Source organism: Mastigoproctus giganteus, chromosome 5, assembly GCF_048544385.1.
Source record: "Mastigoproctus giganteus isolate SK-2022 chromosome 5, ASM4854438v1, whole genome shotgun sequence".
Classification (NCBI taxonomy): Eukaryota; Metazoa; Arthropoda; class Arachnida; order Uropygi; family Thelyphonidae; genus Mastigoproctus; species Mastigoproctus giganteus.
Window position 1 is genome coordinate 80,257,768 of NC_143579.1, and position 21,487 is coordinate 80,279,254.

The 21,487-nt window shown below is 38.6% G+C and overlaps 1 protein-coding gene across 3 annotated transcripts in view; it reads left to right on the top strand.

The window, feature by feature from the left end:
- The window catches only part of LOC150085521 (COMM domain-containing protein 6-like), a 128,728-nt gene that overhangs the window by 73,238 nt on the left and 34,003 nt on the right, over positions 1-21,487 (top strand). For all 3 annotated transcript variants that reach the window (XM_090374095.1, XM_090374093.1, XM_090374094.1), the window contains exon 5: positions 6,934-7,045. In XM_090374095.1, coding sequence (XP_090230221.1) covers positions 6,934-7,045 — 112 coding nt within the window. The remainder of the gene's footprint in view (positions 1-6,933; positions 7,046-21,487) is intronic.

Consider the following 21,487-nt stretch of genomic DNA (forward strand, 5'->3'; position numbering starts at 1 on the left):
TGAATTGGAATATCATCGGTTTGGCTGAAACAAGAAGAAGAAATGAATCACTTATAAGTTTATCAAGTGGAAATCTGCTGTACACCAATGGAAACAGTGAAAGGAGTGAAGGTGGAGTTGGGTTTCTGGTCCATAAAGATTTTAAAAACAACATTTTGGAATTCAAAAGTACATCACCAAGGGTGTCAAGACTAATACTCAAGATTTCTAAGAGGTACAAGCTAAAGATTATAATGATTTATGCACCAACATCGAGCCATGATGATGAAGAGGTTGAAGAAATGTACACTGAAATTGAGAGTCTTCTAGATGAGCAGAAAACCCACTACACTATTATTATGGGGGACTTCAATGCTAAGGTTGGAAAAGGGCAAAACAGTGCAGAAAGAGGAACTATAGGAAATTTTGGAATTGGTGAAAGAAATAAAAGAGGTGAAAGACTTGTGGAATTTGCAGAATCCCAAGGAATGTCGGTAATGAACACTTTTTTCAAGAAAAGGGTGAACAGAAAGTGGACATGGAAGAGTCCAAATGGATTAACAACTAATGAAATCGACTTCATCCTCACTAACAGAAGATATATTGTGAATGATGTTACCGTCCTGAATAAGGTAAATGTTGGAAGTGATCACAGAATGGTAAGATGTACACTTGATATAGATGTAGGAAAGGAAAGGAAAAAAGTGACTCGAGTAAATAATACAAAGGTCTTTGAAATAACAGAGGAGGAGAAAAAGCAGTATGTACTGGAACTTAAGAACAAGTTTGAGCTTCTGCAGACTGCTCAGGACCAAGATATCGACGAGGAATATTACAACTTTCTGAAAGTGATAAAGCCCAAGAAACCTATAGGGAAACAGAAATCCAAAGAAGAAAAAATTAGTCAAGAAACACTTGTCATGATGAACCAAAGACGACAAATGAAGAGCAAGAAAAACACTGACAGGGAGAAAATTGAGTATACTGAGTTATGCAAAGCCATTAGAAAGAGACTCAGAGAGGACATAAGAAGATTTAACACAAGAAAAGTAGAACAAGCATTAAGGGAAAACAAAGGATTTAAATCAGCAGCCATGAGCAGTAATACAGAAAGACAAATGATACTGAAACTGAAGAATAGTGATGGTGTACTTATAAACACCAGAGAAGGCATAATTCAAATAGCAGAAGACTACTATAGAGAATTATACAAGGAGCGAGGGAATGATACCAGCAGTGGGGAAGATGGATTGCAAAGTAGCAACACATACGACATACCCGATATTCTTCCTGATGAGGTAGAACATGCATTGAAGAAAATGAAGAATCGGAAAGCCCCGGGAGAAGATGAAGTTACTGTAGAGTTGTTAAAATTGGGAGGAAGAGACATAACACAAAAACTGGCAAGGCTCTTCACAAAGTGCATTAGAAAAGGTGTGATGCCTAAGCAGTGGAATAATGCAATCATAGTTTTGCTGCATAAGAAAGGAGATAAATCAGAAATTGGAAATTATAGACCAATTAGCTTGTTATCCCATATCTACAAGTTGTTCACAAGGGTCATTACTAACAGATTAGAAAGAATACTTGATGAGAATCAACCGAAAGAGCAAGCTGGCTTTAGGACAGGATTCTCAACTATGGATCACCTTCACGTAATATCACAGCTAATGGAGAAAGCAAATGAATATAAAACACCATTATGCCTGGCATTTGTGGATTATGAAAAGGCATTTGACTCCATACAGCATAAGGCAATGTTTCGGGCACTGGAAAGACAAGGCATAGATACTCCATATATTATGATTTTGAAGAAAATATATGAGAGTGCTACATCCTTTATTAGACTAGACAAAGACAGTAGCAAATTTAAAATCGAGAAAGGAGTTCGACAAGGAGACACAATATCTCCGAAACTGTTTACTGCTGCCCTTGAGGAAGCTTTCAGAAGATTAGACTGGTTGCAGAAAGGAGTCAATGTGAACGGAGAGTACCTAAACCATTTACGATTTGCAGATGACATTGTGGTCATAAGCCACGATCCCAAAGAATTAGAGGAAAATCTTAATCAGTTATGCACAGTTAGTAAGGATTTTGGACTAAAGATGAATATGGCTAAAACAAAAGTAATGATGAACAAGTATGCAACGGAAAGGGAAATAATGATTGAAGGAGCAGTAATTGAAAAGGTGGAGTCATATACTTATCTGGGACAAGTTATTAGCTGTAATAATGATAAATGGCTGGAAGTCAAGAGAAGAATAAATTTTGGATGGATAGCATTCAGGAAATATAGTTACATACTGAAGAGCAATATCCCAGTTTGTCTGAAACGTAAAATAATGAATCAATGTATACTCCCCACCATGACTTATGGAAGTGAAACTTGGGCACTCACCAAAAGAATGGAAGAGAAGCTAAGAACTACACAGCGAAGAATGGAACGAATTATATTGGGAAACAGACTGTTAGATAAGAAGAGAAACACATGGATTAGGGAGCAAACTCAAGTAAAGGACATTCTTATCAAAACTAAAGAACTAAAATGGTCTTGGGCAGGACACATAGCTCGAAGACATGATGACAGATGGACTAAGAAAATAACAGAATGGTACCCAAGAGGAGCTAGAAGAAAACCTGGAAGACAAAGGCGGAGATGGATAGATGAAATTCATGAGTTTTTGAGTAGTAAATGGATGGCCAGTGCTCAAAACAGAAGGAACTGGAAAGTTGCTGGAGAGGCCTTCATCCTGCAGTGGATTGAAAATGGCTGATGATGATGATGATGAACAGCATAACCCTTCCTATCCTGTCTATCTTTTCTGTACACATTGTACTTCCCATATTCCAATTCTGCACTTCTTATATCTGTGTGACACCATATCTCTGATATCCCAAAAATATCTGCCTTTGATAGCCAGACCAGCACTTCAAATTCATCAAATTTATTTACTATACTCCTAGCATTGGTATACATGCACCTGTTCTTACTCTTAGTTACCCTAACACAGCCCACGTATTTACTTCTTCCATGATGATTCCCACCAGTTTCCAGGCTGCTGTTCATTCCAATAGAAGCAGGGCAAGAATCACTTTCACCTCTGTCTACGGCTGCTGTTAATCTATTAGTTTGTGAATCCCCCCCCAAGCTAGCAGTTTTCTTACCCATATAACATTGCTTCGATAGCATCAGCAAATATTCTTGCATCCTTTCTATTTAAGTGTATCCCATCCCTGTAGAAGCAGTCTCTCCTGTTAACAAGTACAGTCCAGGCTAAAAAAAATTCTACCCCTTGAGCCTTGCACATTCTTTCCAGGGCCGAATTGATCGACAAGGCTCTCATCATATACTCCCTTCTATCGTGTCTGGGCAGAATTGCAGACACTTTCAAATTCAATCCTAATTCTTGGCTTTTGTTCAACAGTGACCTGTACTTGTTTAGTAAATCTGCAGATGCCTATTCTTAATGTCATTAGTGCCAAAGTATTCACCCTTTATGCCATTAAAAGATGATATCTGCTCTACAGTGTCATCAACATTTGCCACTGGAGACATACTCTTGTCCTATTTGCACAACATATTACCTGTCTCCCTGATAATAGAGTCACCGACAATAACTAACTCCTTTGGGACCAGTGCATTCTGCCTTGATGATTGCCGCTGTGTTGCCTGATTCACAAGAGTGAGCTCTGTCGTTGAGTTGGATAACTGAGAAGCTTGATGAGTCTGCCACTTTAATACCTTTGAGGGCATCTGCCTGACCCTTCAAACTCCCATAGATGCCAATCAGAATGCTTAGTTGGCACCTAATTTCTCAAAACTCTGCAACTAATACACACAAAGACATCCTCCTTGGCCAGATCATGTTCTGTTCCAGACAGGTCCGGAAACATTTTACAAGTTGCACATTTTTTTAGGCTTTGACTGGAGAATCTTACCACTCTGTTCTCCCTTGAGCCACAGCACTCATGTTATTTTGTTCCTGTTGCTTCTCTGCTCTAGTCTAGGGCAAGATTTCTGTTTAAATACAATTGATTAATAATGAAAATTAGTAAGCTTAATAAATTTCATTAATTCATTGTCAATACTACACTAATCCAATAGATTCCTAAATGCAATGATACGTATTACGTTATCTAGTTTTATGTTATACCTTGCACTAATAAGTTCCGAATATACGTTACGCTATACTGTAACGACCATGAGTAATCATGTCACAAAGGAGGTTAGGCAAACTAAGATAGATTATGAGAATTATCTCGCAAGAAATGCAAAAAAAAAAACAGCCAAGACTTCTATGCTTAAATTAACAGAAGGAAGGGATTGAATTGTGCCACTTGATGTCTATGGGTTAATTGTTGATGACCCTGCTGTGGACAAATTGTGTAGGTATTTTGCATCTGCATTCCAAATGTGGTATTCTTTAGGATAAGGAATGCCAAAAGTTTGTAAATGATTACAAAGGTTGGCAGGGTGGTTAACGACAGTCACCTTGAGCTATTGCAACAAGATCTAGAAAAATTGGATTGATGGGCTGAGAATTAGAAGTTGAAGTATAATGTTGACAAATGCATAGTACTGCATATGGTAGCATTAATCCCAGAGTAACTTATCGACTGTGTGGTACTACACTCAGGGTAGTGGAGAAAAAAAAAAAACCTGGGGTAATTGTGCAGTCAAACATGAAATTCTCTGAGCAGTGCAGACATGCTGCCAGGACATCTCATATGGTTTTGTCAATGATATACAGAAACTTTGCTAGCAGATAAGTAGGTGTTTATCTCTTTGTATAAGCCCATGGTTAGGCCTCACATTGAGTATCATATACAGGTCTGCAGGCCTTACTTTAGGAAGGATTTAGATCTACTGGAATGAGTGTAGAGAAGGACAACCAGATTGGTGACAAGAACAAAAGGGTGCTGTTACCTAGAAAGGCTTCAGTTCTGTGAACTGCAGCATCTTGACATCAGGCACCTGTGGAGAGATCTGATCAAGGTGTTTAAAGCCTTCAATGAAATGAGTAAGCTGAATGTTAACCGCATTCTTCTACTTACTGAAACTCTACATGTGAGGGGGCATAAATTCAAGTTGAGGAAGGATGGTTGCAGGATAGATTTGCTGAAGTTTGCCTTTAGCCAGCAGGTGGTTGATTGTTGGAACAGGCTTTCATCTGTTGCTGTGGAAGTCAATGGGTTGAATGAATTCAAAGAACTAGACAGATTTTTGTAGGGTACGAATGGGTGAAATGTGTAGGTTTTTTTGGCTGATGGTATATAAGCTTGCTATCTTGCACCGTTTGCCATTACTACTACTATTATTAAATAAAACTAATGGCGCCTTTACCGTTTAAAACTTTTATCCCATGTCATCCACTGACAGCAGAATAGTAACACTGAAAAATAAAATTTTTCAGTGTTACTATTCTGTCTTTTCATGGATGTTCATGTCTCTGATGCACATACAAAGTAGAGGATATTCATAGTAATACTTTTTTTGTGATGCCACCAAAAAAAAGATGAGGATAGCTTTCATGTGTTCTTCATCAGGATAATACCTCCACACACAAATCCCACCTTGCATTGGATACAATTTCACATGCATCATTTGAATCAGAACCTCATCCAACCCCCCCCCCCCATTCATCAGGTTTAGCCCTCAGTGACTTTTATCTGTTCTCATCTCAAAATTAAAGAAATGCCTTTGGGGTAGGAAATTTGCAGATAATTCTGCTATTATTGAGCCAACCACAAGAATATATATATATTTTTTGGCAGAAATTAAAGCCTTGGACATTGGGAAAAGTGTATTATTGTTGCAGGAGACTATATTGAAAAATAAAAATACTTTTATTGTTGTGATTCTGTGGGGTAGAGCAACTTGATACACAACTTGAATGTGTATGTATATATTTATTTTAACTATCTTTCCAACTCTACTACAATATATGCATGAATTTCACTCTTAATGTTACAGCCAGCAACTGACACTCTGCTCATTGCTATGCGCTGTCTATTATGTAAAGACATAGAGAGTATGGATTAACATATTACAACAATAGCTATGTTTTTATATAGCAAAAGAAAACATTACGCTTAAACTTCAATTACTACCTGTCTTTCCAGTCTGTTTCAGCAAACAAACAGCAAGTCCAAATTTCATAGTTGATTGAAGAAATTTACAACAAATTATACAGAAAAATAAAACATTCTCATTTACCTGTGTCTATTTTTCATAGATATAATGGTTGGAGGGCTAAATAAGTTTGTAATACACTACCAGCGGTGTTATCCCCCCCCTCCAGTCTATATTTATTTCACGCTGACTGAGTGAAAATCACCTTTTAAGTTGTTGAGCTGTAACTTAATGTAGCTTTACACTTTCACTGTAAAATGTATAATTTGGCAAATTCGTTAACATTGGCATAAGACGCCAATGCTGATACATTCCCAAATACATATCAGTATTGTATGATACATATCAGCATCATAATGCTGTATCACTTTGGACAGTGTCAGTGGATCAATAGCAAGAATCTGCTGGCTAGTGTTTAGCAGTGTTGGACTGGAAAGAAAAGACTCTCTGTTCTGAGAAAAAAAAATTAGCATTTTTGTTTGAATCTGTAGGTAAATATATTAAAGATTTTAACAATCTCATAAAAGATTTTCTTCTGTGTCTTTCTGTTTCAGTTAAAACCCAATTGCACATAGTAAGAAACTTGCAACCATCAGTTGCAAGTGTTGGCAAATTAGTAGCTATTTAGAGCTGGAAACAAAGTCCCAGAAGGAAAGGTGTTTTTTGTGTTAATAAAAGTATTAGCATGGTAAGTTTCCATGTTTCGTTGGTAAGTTTCTATGATATGGAAACTTATTGATCCAAGTCTTATTTTTTTTTAAATTCATCTTTCTATGTGAATTGTGAATAAATGCTAGCATAAATTTTTTCCCCCCCATTAGGCTCTCAGTGAAAACCAATATGACTGCAGAAAATTTTAATATATTGCTAGTGAAAAAGTTTGCACTTAATGAAGAAGTTGTTAAAACTATAAATAGTGTCTGGAGTGAAAAGGTACCTCTTTGTTTTGTTTTTTTTTTTTTTTTGTTTTTAAACATTTTAATAAGGATATGGTTGTTTATGAAAAATTAATATCGAGTAACAGTGGCATTAATTAAACCTCGTGAAATGTGTAAAGTGAATTTTATTGTTGAATTTTGTCTAAATTTCTCCCATATACATACTTAGAAAATTATGATAGTTTTTCTCCCCTGTTCCTCACATTGTTTCGGCTTTCATTCTTTCTTCATTAGGCCCAATGACAGATTCAACCAGAATTTAGAAACAACCAATTGTTAAAAAGTTGTATTTTGTAGGAGTTTTAGCTTACTAACTATAAACAGTAATCCTCTGTACACAACAAAATTCACTTTATAAACAATTCACATAGTGTTATTCATGCTTCACAATGAATTTATTATTATTATTTTTTTAGTCATGCTAGCATATATGCATAAAGTGCCTGTTGTCTTCACCATAATATGTGTCTGCAAATAACTCAACTTCCAGTGGATGTATTTTCATGAAATTTTGCATTTGGGCCTTTGAAAAACATTTGTCAAGGCCATTCAAAATTTCACTGAAATCAGACCAACAGAAATCTGGCAGTTAGTTCTTATTTATTTATTTATTTTTTGTCCTAAAGTAATAACTCCAAGTGAATGAATTTTCATTGGAGTGTTTTTAAAGATTTGTAGAGCTATCCCAAATTTCATTAACTGCTCAGTAGTCACATAATCTTTCATGCCACTTTTAGTTGGGCGGATGACTATTGTCTCCCAGCTTAAAATTCATTTTTAAACTTGTGGATTTTTTGTCCTTTTGTAATTTCATAATAGGTGCTCTTATTGTTCAGAGACATTACAAACTCGTTTTAGGTTTCTCGAAGAAAAAGGTGGCTATAAAATGATCATCTGACATTCAACAGCGACGGAAAATTTGTATTGAGCATCGATGGTGATTATTCTATCAATCAGTAGATTATTTTTAGAATGTTTCATTATGGAATAATCTGATGTTCAATGCTAATAGAATATTTTTTAGTATTTTATGTGCTACACAGGGTACAGATATTGGTTTCCATTATATGTGTACTGTACATTTTGAAGAAATCTTTTGAGAAATATTTTATTACTTAAATATTTACTATATATATATATATACTTATTTATCCACTGTAACAATGTGTGGCACTAAAATCACCTACTCTAATTCTTTTAGAACACAAGATGACAAAATCTATTTACACAAATAAAATAAGAGCAAATCAGGACACTGCACAATAATCCCTAAATTAAAACTGAAGCCATAACAAGGACAGAATAAAATAACTGTGGGAATCAACAGTGAACCAGAATGCAGCAGTGTGAAATGGAGAATAGAATTGTAATGTGATTAGTCATGTGGAAGATTATTGTGCTCCAGACCATTTTGTGTGCAAATTACTCAGAAAACTATCCACCAGCTGACATTGATTCACACAAAAACAAGAAATTAGCTAAAAGTAGGAAGGTACTGATAGATGCAATTGCAATTACCATTTATTGGCACCACTTTAAAATTCTAGTGATGATTATTTCTGTTGAAAAAAAGCCTTGAATTAGGGTTGAATTTGAAAGTGTCTGCAATTCTGCCAGACACGTATTAGGAGGGAGTATATGATGAGAGCCTTGTCAATCAATTCGGCCCTGTAGAGTTTGTGCAAGGCTCAAGGAGTAGAATTTTTTTCAGCCTGGTCTGTACTTGTTAACAGGAGAGACTGCTTCTACAGGGATGGGATACACTTAAATAGAAAGGGTGCAAGAATATTTGCTAATGCTATCGAGGCAGTGTTAGGTGGGTTGGAAAAATGCTAGACTGTGGGGGGGGGATACAAGGACTAATAGATTAACAGTAGCCACTGGCAGAGGTGAAAGTGATTCTTGCACTGCTTCTATTGGAATGAACAGAAGCCTGGAAAACAAGATGCAGGATATTTCAGAGACTGCTGGAAGTCATTGCGGTACAAGTAAACACATGGGTTGTGTTAGGGTAACTAAGAATAGGAACAGGTGCATGTATACTTGTGTGTACACCAATGCTAGGAGTTTGATAAATAAATTTGATGAATTTGAGGTATTGCTAAAAAACATCAAAGGCAGATATTGTTGGGATATCAGAGACGTGGTGTAACACAGATATAAGGAATGCAGAACTGGAATTTGGGGAGAACAATGTGTACAGAAAGGATAGGAAGGGAGGAGGGGTTATGCTATTAGTTAAGAAACACATAAAATCCAAGGAAGTGAAGCCAGTCGACATCGCTGGACAGTGCAGTGTCGAGTCAGTTTGGTGTGACATAATCATTGGGAGATCAAAATTGAGAGTAAGAGTGTGCTATAGGCCTAATGACTCTGATGAGTATAATAAGAAACTGTTCAGGGAAATAGAGTGGGCCAGTAAATCAGAGAGTCTTGTAATGGGGGATTTTAATTTCGCAGATATTGACTGGAATTTGTAGGTTGGTCACTAGCAAGGCTTTTGTGGATTTATTGGATGATTGTTTTCTACATCAGCATGTTCGGGAGGCAACTAGAGGGAGTAATACTCTTGATCTGATTATCAGTTGTTGTTATTTGGTTTTTAGGAGCATTAGCAACTAAGGCCATATTGCTCCGGTGCAGTCATTCCCTCACCTTTCCGCATCCTCCGTATTTGGTGGTGACGGGCTCGAACCCCAGTCTAATCAAGAAGCGTGTGCTATGCACTGCTGCTCCTTCCCACCTGGCTACCTGATTATCAGTAGTGATTCTCCATGCATTAAGAATCTGCAGATAAAGGAACCACTAGGTGGCAGTGATCACAGTGTGCTTAAGTGGGATTTACTCAAAGAGGTAACTACCATCAGGGGAAAAGGGAAGGGTTTTTGCTTTCGTAAAGGCGACTAAGATGGTCTGAGACAGTATTTAAATTCTATACAGTGGGACCAACTGATGATTTTACCAACAGCAAATTCAAAATGGGAAGCATTCAAAGAACTTATCTTGGAAGCTGCTAGACTTTACATACCAACTAAGAAATATTGTTCAAGGTTTAGGCCTAAATGGATGTCAGATGAACTAATGAGACATATGGCAGAGAAGAAAAATGCATGGGATACATATAAATTAATGGGTGACATGGAAGCCTATGATAGATATAAGCTGGTCTGTAACAGGTCAAAGGAGATTAGGCAGGCAAAGGCAGATTATGAGAAATACTTGGCAATGGATGCAAAGAAAAACAGAAAAGATTCTTTACCTATGTAAACTCTAGAAGGAAAGGGATGAATCAGATTAGTCCACTGGATATTGATGGTTCAACAGTTGAGGATCCTGCTCAGGTGGCTAACAAACTAAACGAGTATTTTGCATCTACATTCACACATGAGGAGTTATTCAGGAAGGGGAATGCCAGAGGTGAAGTAAACTCTGGCAGTGAGCTAGATGATTTTGTAATAACTGAGAGGAAAGTGGAGGAGAAATTGTTGAGAATAAACATAAAAAAGGCACCCAGGGTGGATGGGATCTATCCAGTTATATTAAAGGAGGCAGCAAAGTTAGTAAGCAAACCCTTAGCCATAATTATGAGAGCTTCTTTGGACTCAGGGGAGGTACCCATAGACTGGAGCTGTGCAAATGGACCCCAATTCACAAAGGAGGATCAAAGGCTGACACAAGTAATTATAGACCTGGGAGTTTAACTTCTGTTCCAGGAAAATTAATGGAGGCACTGGTTAAAGAAGCACTACAGGATCATCTAGACAAGACTTCCGTTATAGCTCGGACACAGCATGGTTTTGTTAAGGGAAAGTCTTACCTGACCAATTTGATTGGATACTATGATGCAGTCACAAAAGAACTGGATGCAGGGAATAGCTTTGATATTATATATTTGGATCTTAGAAAGGCTTTTGATACTGTTGCACATGGTTTAAATACATTTGGAGCACAAATTGGAGCAGTGTGGCATTGGAGGCAAATTGATGCTATGGATAAAGGGATGGTTGAGGGGGAGAAGACAGAGTGGTAATCAATGGACACTGCTCATTGTGGACTAATGTTATTAGTGGAGCCCCTCAGCGTTTAGTATTGGGTCCATTATTGTTTTTTGTATTTATAAATGATATTGATGATGGTATATCAAGCTTAATGTCCAAGTTTGCAGACTATACAAAGGTTGGCAGGGTTGTTAAGGACACTACCGATGCTATGCTGCTGCAACAGGATCTGGAAAGGTTGAGCAGATGGGCTGAGAGGTAGTAGTAGTGGCATATGATGCAAGAAAGCAAATGTATGAGCTTATGCAGCATCAGCCAAAAAAAAAAAAAAAAAAAAATCACACCATTCCCTCCAAATGCCTGTCCAGTTCCTCCTTAAATTTATTCAACCTATCAACTTCCACAACGACAGATGGAAGTTTGTTCCAGCAATTAACCACCCGCTGGCTAAACGCAAATTTCCGCATATCTATTCTACATCTGTCCTTTCGTAATTTGAATTTATGCCCTCTTAGGTTCGTAATCTGAACAAGTGGAAGGATCCCATCAGAATTCAGCATGCTCAACCCATTCAAGGCCTTATACACCTCAATCAGATCACCTCACAGGTGCCTAGTCTCCAGCCACTGCAATTTGCAGAACTTAAGCCTCTCTTGATAAGAGGATTCCTTCATTCTCCTCACCAATCTTGTTGCCCTTCTCTGTATACGCTCAAGTAAATCTACATCCTTTCTAAAATGAGGCCTCCAGACCTGTACGCAGTACTCAAGGCGTGGCCTGACCATTGCCTTATACAGAGGGATAATCATCTCCTTTTCCCTGATATCAAAATTCCTATATATCATTGACAAAACCCCATGACCTGCCCTGGCAGCCTGTCTGCATTGCTCAGAAAACTTCATATCTGCCTGCACAATTACTCCCAGGTCTTTTTCATTTACTACCACCTTAAGTGTAGTACCACACAGTTGGTATGTTTCTCTGGGGTTACTTCTTCCCATATGCAGTACTTTGCATTTGTCAAGGTTCAACTTCAGTTGCCACTTCTTAGCCCATCTGCCCAAATTATCTAGATCCTGTTGCAGTAGCACATTGCCATTACTGTCATTAGCAACCCTGCCAACCTTTGTATCATCTGCAAACTTCGACATTAAGCCTGATATACCTTCATCAATATCATTGATAAATATACAAAACAACAGTGGACCTAACACCGAACCCTGTGGGACTCCACTAATAACATTAGTCCAAGAAGAGCAGCACCCATTGATTACCACCCTCTGTCTTCTCGCACTTAACCATCCTTTTATCCATTGTAGCAACTTAATACCATTCTGCTCCAATTTGTACAGTAGTCTTCCATGCACAATAGTGTGAAAAGCTTTCCTGAAATCCAAAGATATGATATCAAAATTATTTTTTGCATCCAGTTCCTTTGTAACCGCATCATAATATCCTATCAAATTTGTCAGCCAAGACTTTCCCTTAACAAACCCATGCTGTGTCTGAATTATTGCTGCAGTCCTGTCTAGATGATCCTGCAATGCATCTTTAACCAGCGACTCCATTATTTTACCTGGAACAGAAGTTAAACTAACTGGTCTGTAATTAGTCGTGTCACCCTTCGATCCCCCTTTGTGAATTGGGGATAGCATTAGCATTAGCATTAGTAGAGGCATTTGATGCAAGAAAGCAAGCTTATGCAGCATCAGCCAAAAAAAAAAAACCCACTTCCACTTCACCCCTCTGTTCGTTCAAAATACCTGTCCAGCTGAGCCTTAAACTTATTTAGGCTGTCAACCTCCACCACAAGGCATGGAAGTCTGTTCCACCAACCAACCACCCGCTGGCTAAAGGCAAATTTCCGCACGTCTATCCTACATCTGTCTTTCCTCAATTTGAATTTATTCCCTCTCAGGTGATTTTTCTGAGCTAGAGGAAAAATCCCATCAGCATTGAGCATGCTTAAACCATTCAAGGCTTTATACACCTCTATCAGATCACCTCGCTGGTGCCTAGTCTCCAGACACTGTAATTTGCAAAACTTAAGCCTTTCTTCGTAAGAGCACCCCTTTGTTCCATTCACTAATCTTGTTGCCCTTCTCTGTACTCGTTCCAGCAGCTCTACATCCTTCTTGAAATGAGGCCTCCACAAATGTATACAGTACTGTAGGTGTGGCCTGACCATCGCCTTATACAATGGAATAATCACCTCCTTATCCCTGCTGGAAAAAGTCCTGTATATCATTGACAATACTCCATGAGCTACTCTTGCAGCCCGTCTGCACTGCTCAGAGAACTTCATATCTGCCTGCACAACCACCCCCAAGTCCCTTTCATTCTCTACCACTGTCAGTGTAGTACCACAGAGTTGATACGTTGCTCTGGGGTTGCTGTTTTCCATGTGTAGTACTTTACATTTGTCAATGTTAAACTTCATTTGCCACCTCTCAGCCCATCTGCTCAACCTTTCCAGATCCTGTTGCAGCAGCATAGTGTCAGTAGTGTCCTTGACAACCCTGCCAACCTTTGTATCGTCGGCAAACTTGGACAATAAGCCCGATATACCATCATCAATATCATTTATAAATACAGAAAACAATAATGGACCCAACACTGAGCCCTGAGGGACTCCACTAATAACATCAGTCCACGATGAGCAGTGTCCATTGATTACCACTCTCTGTCTTCTCCCCCTCAACCACCCCTTTATCCATAGCAGCAATTTGCCTCCAATGTCACACTGCTCCAATTTGTGTAGCAGTCTTCCATGTGCAACAGTATCAAAAGCCTTTCTAAGATCCAAGTATATAATATCAAAGTTATTCCCTGCATCCAGTTCTTTTGTGACTGCATCATAGTATCCAATTAAGTTGGTCAGGCAAGACTTCCCCTTAACAAAACCATGCTGTGTCCGAGCTATAACTGAAGTCTTGTCTAAATGATCCTCCAGTGCTTTTTTAACCAGTGCCTCCATTAATTTTCCTGGAACAGAAGTTAAGCTCACAGGTCTATAATTACTTGTGTCAGCCTTTGATCCTCCTTTGTGAATTGGGGTCACATTTGCACATTTCCAGTCTATGGGTACCTCCCCTGAGTCCAAGGAAGCTCTCATAATTATGGCTAAGGGTTTGCTTACTTCCTTTGCTGCCTCCTTTAATATAACTGGATAGATCCCATCCACCCCGGGTGCCTTTCTTGTGTTTATCTTCAACAGTTTCTCCTCCACTTTACTCCCAGTTATTTCAAGATTCTGTAGCTTACTGCTAGAGTTGAATACACCTCTGGCATTCCCCTCGCTGAATAACTCCTCATGTTTGAATGTCGATGCAAAATATTCATTTAGTTTGTTAGCTACCTGAGCAGGATCATCAACACTTGACCCATCAATATCAAGTGGACCAATCTGATTCATCCCCTTCCTTCTAGAGTTTACATAAGTAAAGAACTCTTTGCTGTTTTTCTTTGCATCCCTTGCCAAGGATTTCTCGTAATCTGCCTTTGCCTGCCTAACCTCCTTTGTAACTTGGTTGCATATCAACTTGTATCTATCATAGGCTTCTGTGTCATGTGTTAATTTGTATGTATCCCATGCATTTTTCTTCTCTGCCATATGCCTGATTAGTTCATCTGACATCCATTTTGGCCTAAACCTTGAACAATATTTCTTAGTTGGTATGTAAAGCCTAGTAGCTGCCAAGATAAGTTCTTTGAATGCTTCCCATTTTGAATTTGCTGTTGGTAACATCATCAGTTGGTCCCACTGTATAGAATTTAAATACTGTCTCAGTCCATCGTAGTCGCCTTTACGGAAGCAATAACCCTTCCCTTTACCCCTAATGGTAGTTACCTCTTTGAGTAAATACCACTTCAGCACACTGTGATCACTGCCACCTAGTGGTTCATTTATCTGCAGATTCTTAATGCATGAAGAATCACTGCTGATAATCAAATCAAGAGTATTACTCCCTCTAGTTGCCTCCCGAACATGCTGATATAGAAAACAATCATCCAATAAATCCACAGAAGCCCTGCTAGTGTGTGAGTAACCAGCCCCCAAATTCCAGTCAGTATCTGGGAAATTAAAATCTCCCATTATAAGACACTCTGATTTACTGGCCCACTCTATTTCCCTGTATAGTTCCTTATTATACTCATCAGAGTCATTAGGCCTATAGCACACTCCTACTCTCAATTTTGATCTCCCAATGTTTATGTCACACCAAACTGACTCCACACTGCACTGTCCAGCGATGTCGACTGGCTTCACTCCCTTGGTTTTTATGTGTTTCTTAACTAATAGCATAACCCCTCCCCCCTTCCTATCCTGTCTATCCTTTCTGTAGACGTTGTACTCCCCAAATTGCAGTTCTGCATCCCTTATATCTGTGTGACACCACGTCTCTGATATCCCAACAATATCTGCCTTCAATGTTTTGAGCAATACCTCAAATTCATCAAATTTATTTACTAAACTCCTAGCATTGGTGTACACGCAAGTATACCTGCACCTGTTTCTATTCTTAGCTACTCTAACACAACCCATGTGTTTACTTGTACCGCAATGGCTCCCAGCAGTCTCTGAAATACCATGTATCTTGTTTTTCAGGCTTCTGCTCATTCTAATAGAAGCAATGCAAGAATCTCTTTCACCTCTGCCAGTGGCTACTGTCAATCTATTGGTCTTTGTCTCCCCCCAAGCTAGCAGTTTTCCGACCCACCTAACACTGCCTCGATAGCATCAGCAAATATTCTTGCACCCTTTCTATTTAAGTGTATCCCATCCCTGTAGAAGCAATCTCTCCTGTTAACAAGTACAGTCCAGGCTGAAAAAAATTCTACCCCTTGAGCCTTGCACAATCTTTCCAGGGCCGAATTGATCGACAAGGCTCTCGTCATATACTCCCTCCTATCGTGTCTGGGCAGAATTGCAGACACTTTCAAATTCAACCCTAATTCTCGGCTTTTGTTCAACAGTGACCTGTACTTGTTAAGTAATTCTGCCGGTCTCCTACTCTTAATATTATTAGTGCCAATGTGTACAACTATATCACCTTTTGTGCCCTTAAAAGGTCCTTAGATACATTTGCACATCTCCCGTCCGTGGGGACCTCCTCAAGAATGCTCTCATAATTATGGCTAAGGGTTTGCTTAGTTGCTTTGCCGCCTCCTTTAATATAACTGGATAGATCCCATCCACCCCAGGTGCTTTTCTTACGTTTAACTTCAACAATTTCTCTTCCATTTGCTCTCAGTTATTACAAAATCATTAAGTATCCTGCTACAATTTGATAACCTTCTGCCATTTTCAAACCTTAATAATTCCTCACGTGTGAATGTAGATGCAAAATACTCATTCAGTTTGTTTGCTATCTGAGCAGGATCATCAACAGTCGAACCATCGATGTCAAGTGGACCAATCAGATTCATCCCCTTCCTTTTAGAGTTTATATAAGTAAAGAAATCCTTGCTGTTTTTCTTAGCATCTTTTGCCAAGGATTTCTCGTAATCTGCCTTCACCTGCCGAACCTCCTTTGTGACCTGATTACAGATTAACTTATATCTGCCATAGTCTTCTAAGTCGCTTGATAATTTATATGCATCCCATGCATTTTTCTTCTCTGTTACAAGTCTCATTAGTTCATTTGAAGGTGGCAAATAACATTGTAAAGTACTACATATGGAAAACAGTAACCCCAGAGCAACGTATCAACTCTGTGGTACTACACTGACAGTGGTAGAGAATGAAAAGGACCTGGGGGTAATTGTGCAGGGAGATATGAAGTTCTTCGAGCAGTGCAGATGGGCTGCAAGAGTAGCTCATGGCGTCTTGTCAATGATATACAGGAATTTTTCTAGCAGGGATAAGGTGATTTTAGTGCCGCACATTGTTACAGTGGAACAGTACTCTATACAGGTCTGGAGGCCTCATTTCAAGAAGGATGTAGAGCTGCTGGAACGAGTACAGAGAAGGGCAACAAGATTAGTGAATGGAACAAAGGGTTGCTCTTACGAAGAAAGGCTTAAGTTTTGCATATTACAGTGTATGGAGACTAGGCACCAGCGAGGTGATCTAATAGAGGTGTATAAAGCCTTGAATGGTTTGAGCATGCTCAATGCTGATGAGATTCTTGCTCAGAATAATCACCGGAGAGGGCATAAATTCAAATTGAGGAAAGACAGATGTAGGATAGATGTGCGGAAAAAAAATTTGCCTTTAGCCAGTGGGTAGTTTGTTGGTGGAACAGACTTCCGTCCCTTGTGGAAGTTGATAGCCTAAATAAATTTAAGGCTCAGCTGGACAAGTATTTCGAACGAACGGAGGGGTAAAATTGGAGTGGTTTTTTTTTGCCTGATGCTGCATAAGCTTGCTTTCTTGCATCATATGCCTCTACTAATGCTAAATTGTCATCCACTATTGATGGGTTAAAATTGGACCTGTAGAAAATTGGCAATTATTATTTCTTTGTCTGTCCATCCACCTGCATGTAATAACTGAACTCCTAGTTAATAAAATTTCATGACATTTTATATTTTAGATCTTTCAGAAAGATTTGTTGAGGTTTTTCTAAATTTCATTAACATCTGACCAATAGAAATCTGTAATTATTCTTTTTTCATACATATCATGTATGAAATGTTTGTTGCCATGCTCTAGTTGGAGGAATGAATGGGCAATGTGCTGGATGTGCAGAAACAAACTGAGTGGTGGAGAGGAGAGTATATTAGAAACAGTACTCCCTCAATGAAATAAAGTATCTTATGGTTTTACTGTTACTAGTCTAATACAGTATTAGAACTGTGTACTAGTCTGACACGGAATATTAGACTAGTAACTGTAGTATTTATTTAAGCAGCACATAATAGCAGTATTTATTTAAGTCATAAACATGAAATATATGCCTATACTAAGCAACATTACTTAATTTTGTACACGAAATGCTAGTAGGGTTTTAGAGGTCTAGTTCGAGTTCTACTGTAGTGATGACCATTGCAGTATATCCATGTGCATCAGTATTAAGAGTATGCAAGGAAATTTCTCATTTAAGAAAATAACCAAGAAAATTTCATGAAACTTGGAAGGAAATAAGTGGTGGAAACTTGGGTGAAAATACACTGTCTATACAGTCATGCAGGTTGGTCATGATTGTGTAGACATACAATGGTTTGTGTTGATTTATGATTTTATAGACATACAGATGGTCAATACTGACCTAAATAATATATCAGTACATCTGCAAGTTATGAAAACAGTTGTCCTAATATTATCTCTCTATACATTAAAAAAGTTTTCCTCCTAGCGATATTCAAGCGAATGGGAGAAGAGAGCGAGGCAATTACATCACTATAAATGAAATTAATTATTGACTAAATGACTAACCTATTTTGCTATGTGTAAAATAGTTTAGTCATTTGTAAATATTTTAAATATTTGTATAGTTTGTAAATATTTTAGCCCTACTCTTTTGGATTCAACAATATTCCTCATGCATTATGGGAACCCGAAGCAAAAGGCATTTTCTTATGTGAACGCAGGTAAACAATTACATAGGTAATTTCCTGTTTAGATATTGATCACCGTGACCACGGTTTTTTTGTCTGGTGGCACCAGAGGTCACCATGTTTTTACTATGTGTAGAATACAATACTCTGCATAAGGCCAGGGTGTGTGTGTTTTGTCAAGTATTAGTGCAAGTTGTGTTGTTCCTCTGGCCACTTAGCCTGGGGGGGGGGGGGGGGTAGAGAGCCAATAACAACCCCAGTTTCCATCACCGCTACGGGAAGGCGGACCAGGACACATTAGGGGAGAAGAAAGCTCTGGCGGGGTGTACCCTGGGGTAGCCTAGGCATCCAAGAAGAGCCGGGGGGGGGGGGGGGGTAGAGAATGGAGGGGAAGTGTTGAGGCACTTGCCTGATTTAAAAGGGGGGGACTGTAAGGGGGACCTGTGGGGTGCCGGATTAGTGAGTTTGCCGGATCACCAGTGGTTATTTTAGCACATACATTTTACCCAACAGCTAACCACCTCCTTCTACCTTTAACACGTTGACTACCAAGCTAGTTTCAAAAAAAAATTCCCCAGGGGCAAAAAAATATTTAGCAAATTATTTGATTAGTAATTCTAAAATAAATATTGTAATGTCAGTATTGTCGTTTCTTTGCTAAAAAAACAAGGGGGGGGGTTGGTAGAGCAGGTAATGATCAGTGTCAAGCAGTAGAATGATTAGACAGACTTTGAGGATGACTGGCTATGTTTTAATGCAGCAAAATGCAAGGTCTGACACTTGCAGTATGGCAACGTGTTAAAGGAGAAGGAGACAACCACCCCAGGTGGCAGGAATAAAAGAACAGGGAAAGAGATTCCTATGGTGGAGCCTGCTTTTTGCATCTCTGCCCCACACTGGTCTGGGGGGTTACCCTAATGGCTAGTGTCAGCATCCCACACCATGCCAGCTAGGAAAAGCTATAGCATGGTGTCAGTTTGTCATGAGAGGCCCCTGAGGGCCTGCATAGCCATCAGTCTGTCTGGTGAAGAGGCTAAGATTGAACATGCAATTAATAATAACTTTCATTCACTCAACATTCACACAATTTTACTTTTTATAGTTTTTTCTTACACTTTATTTTCTTTTATATATTAGATATCGATCAGTGCATAAAAGACAGGTGTGTCTTTTATGTAGAAAAGATTTGACTTGCTCCGCCATACCTCTACATATTACATAGAAAAGCATGTTAGAAAGCAGAGCCCCCTAGTTATTATTAGTCATATGGTGCAAGAAAGCCTGAGGCTTATGCTGCACAAGCAAAAAAAAAATTCTGAGTTACCCTGAGAGAAAGAGAGAGACAGACAGACAGACAGACAGACAGACAGACAGACAGACAGACAGAGAGGAGAAGAGTCAGAAATAGAAGGGAATTACTAAGAAAAAGAAGAATGATGACCAAGCTGAGGACCCTGGGTGTGCCAAGCACATACTCAGATGTGAGCCCCTGGGGTCACATCTGGTGAGTACGGGCATTTGGTCATATCCAGTCCAGGAAAAATTGGCAAAGATTCCTGTTGCATCCTGTCATATTGTGGATGCATACCATTACTGTTATGGTAATGTGCAGTTAATGGCAATGGGCCAAGAAGCATTAGAATGAAAATAGAGAGGGAAAAGGATTTCATCCAACGAATCCTGATTTAAATCATGCAGATGCCAGAACTAAAGTATTAGTATTAGCATTATGGTGCAAGGAAGCCCTAGGCATTTGCTGTAACAGCCAAAAAATTTATTTAAAAAAATAAAATAAAATAAATTACCTGTTTGACTTCCTTCCTCATGTAGGCATCTGTCTGGCTGATCTCTGAATTTCAATGCTGCCAGTCTGAGCCAACCATGGAGATAACTTATTCCAGAAATTCACTCACTGGCTGAAAGAATACTTCCTACAGTCCAGTCTAAACTTCCCTCTGTAATTTGTTTTGTTAAAAACAGAATTAAAAGCATCAGCTGAAGTGTCTTCATAACTTTTCAGTTTCAAGTATTTTTGTTCCTGTTTCTGATTCTTGGAGCTGAATTATTTGTTACTGAAATTGTAACATATCCTTATTGCCTGGTCAAGTCCATTGAGGTTTATGTGCTACAGTATCTGTTTTTTTTTTTTTTTTTTTGTGTTTTTGTTGTAGAGATAGAACTCATTTGGGTGTTACTTTACAGTAGTTAGAAGTGGATTTCTCAATTTTTTTTAATTTAATTTTCTTCAAATTTTTTTCAAGTCTGTGTAAGGAGTACATTGGTCCACAAAAATGGCCACGACACGATATACACTGAAGTGCATAGTCTGCTTGGTTGTTGCAAATAACACAGGTAAGCAATTAAGCTATAAAAAAAATGGGGTTTGGGAGTAAAGGTCCTAGAGGTGTAAAAGCATGAGACAGAAGAAAACCAAACCCAGTTAATGTAGGCAAGCAGACACAAATTGTTAACTGTAACCAGCCAGTGTAATAGTGGAGATACTCTGTTCATAGCACTAAACTTATGAAAGTAATTTCTGATCTGAACAACAGGGTATTCCATTCATCAGAATAACAAAATAAGGTGTCATTTTTTTAGGAAAATGTATGGCACAGATATTTTTCTGTGTAGCAAATTACTTAACATTCAAAACAATCACATCTGAAGAACTGAATAAGATAGTGAATCTTCAGTATGGTTCCATATGAGACTAAGCAGACCAAATGAGATAAATTATGGGCTAAAACCTTATCACTGTGATAGAACAACTGAAATGCATGCTAGCCGGGAATTTGCAGATCCAACAGGTGGCCCTGCTGTTGCATGTCAGGAAACCAGAATATAGGCTAAATACAAGTTGTGGCTATTAAATAATGAGACTGCACATGCAGCCACTACACGCCAAGTGCTACATGAAACAAAGGCATATCAGTCGA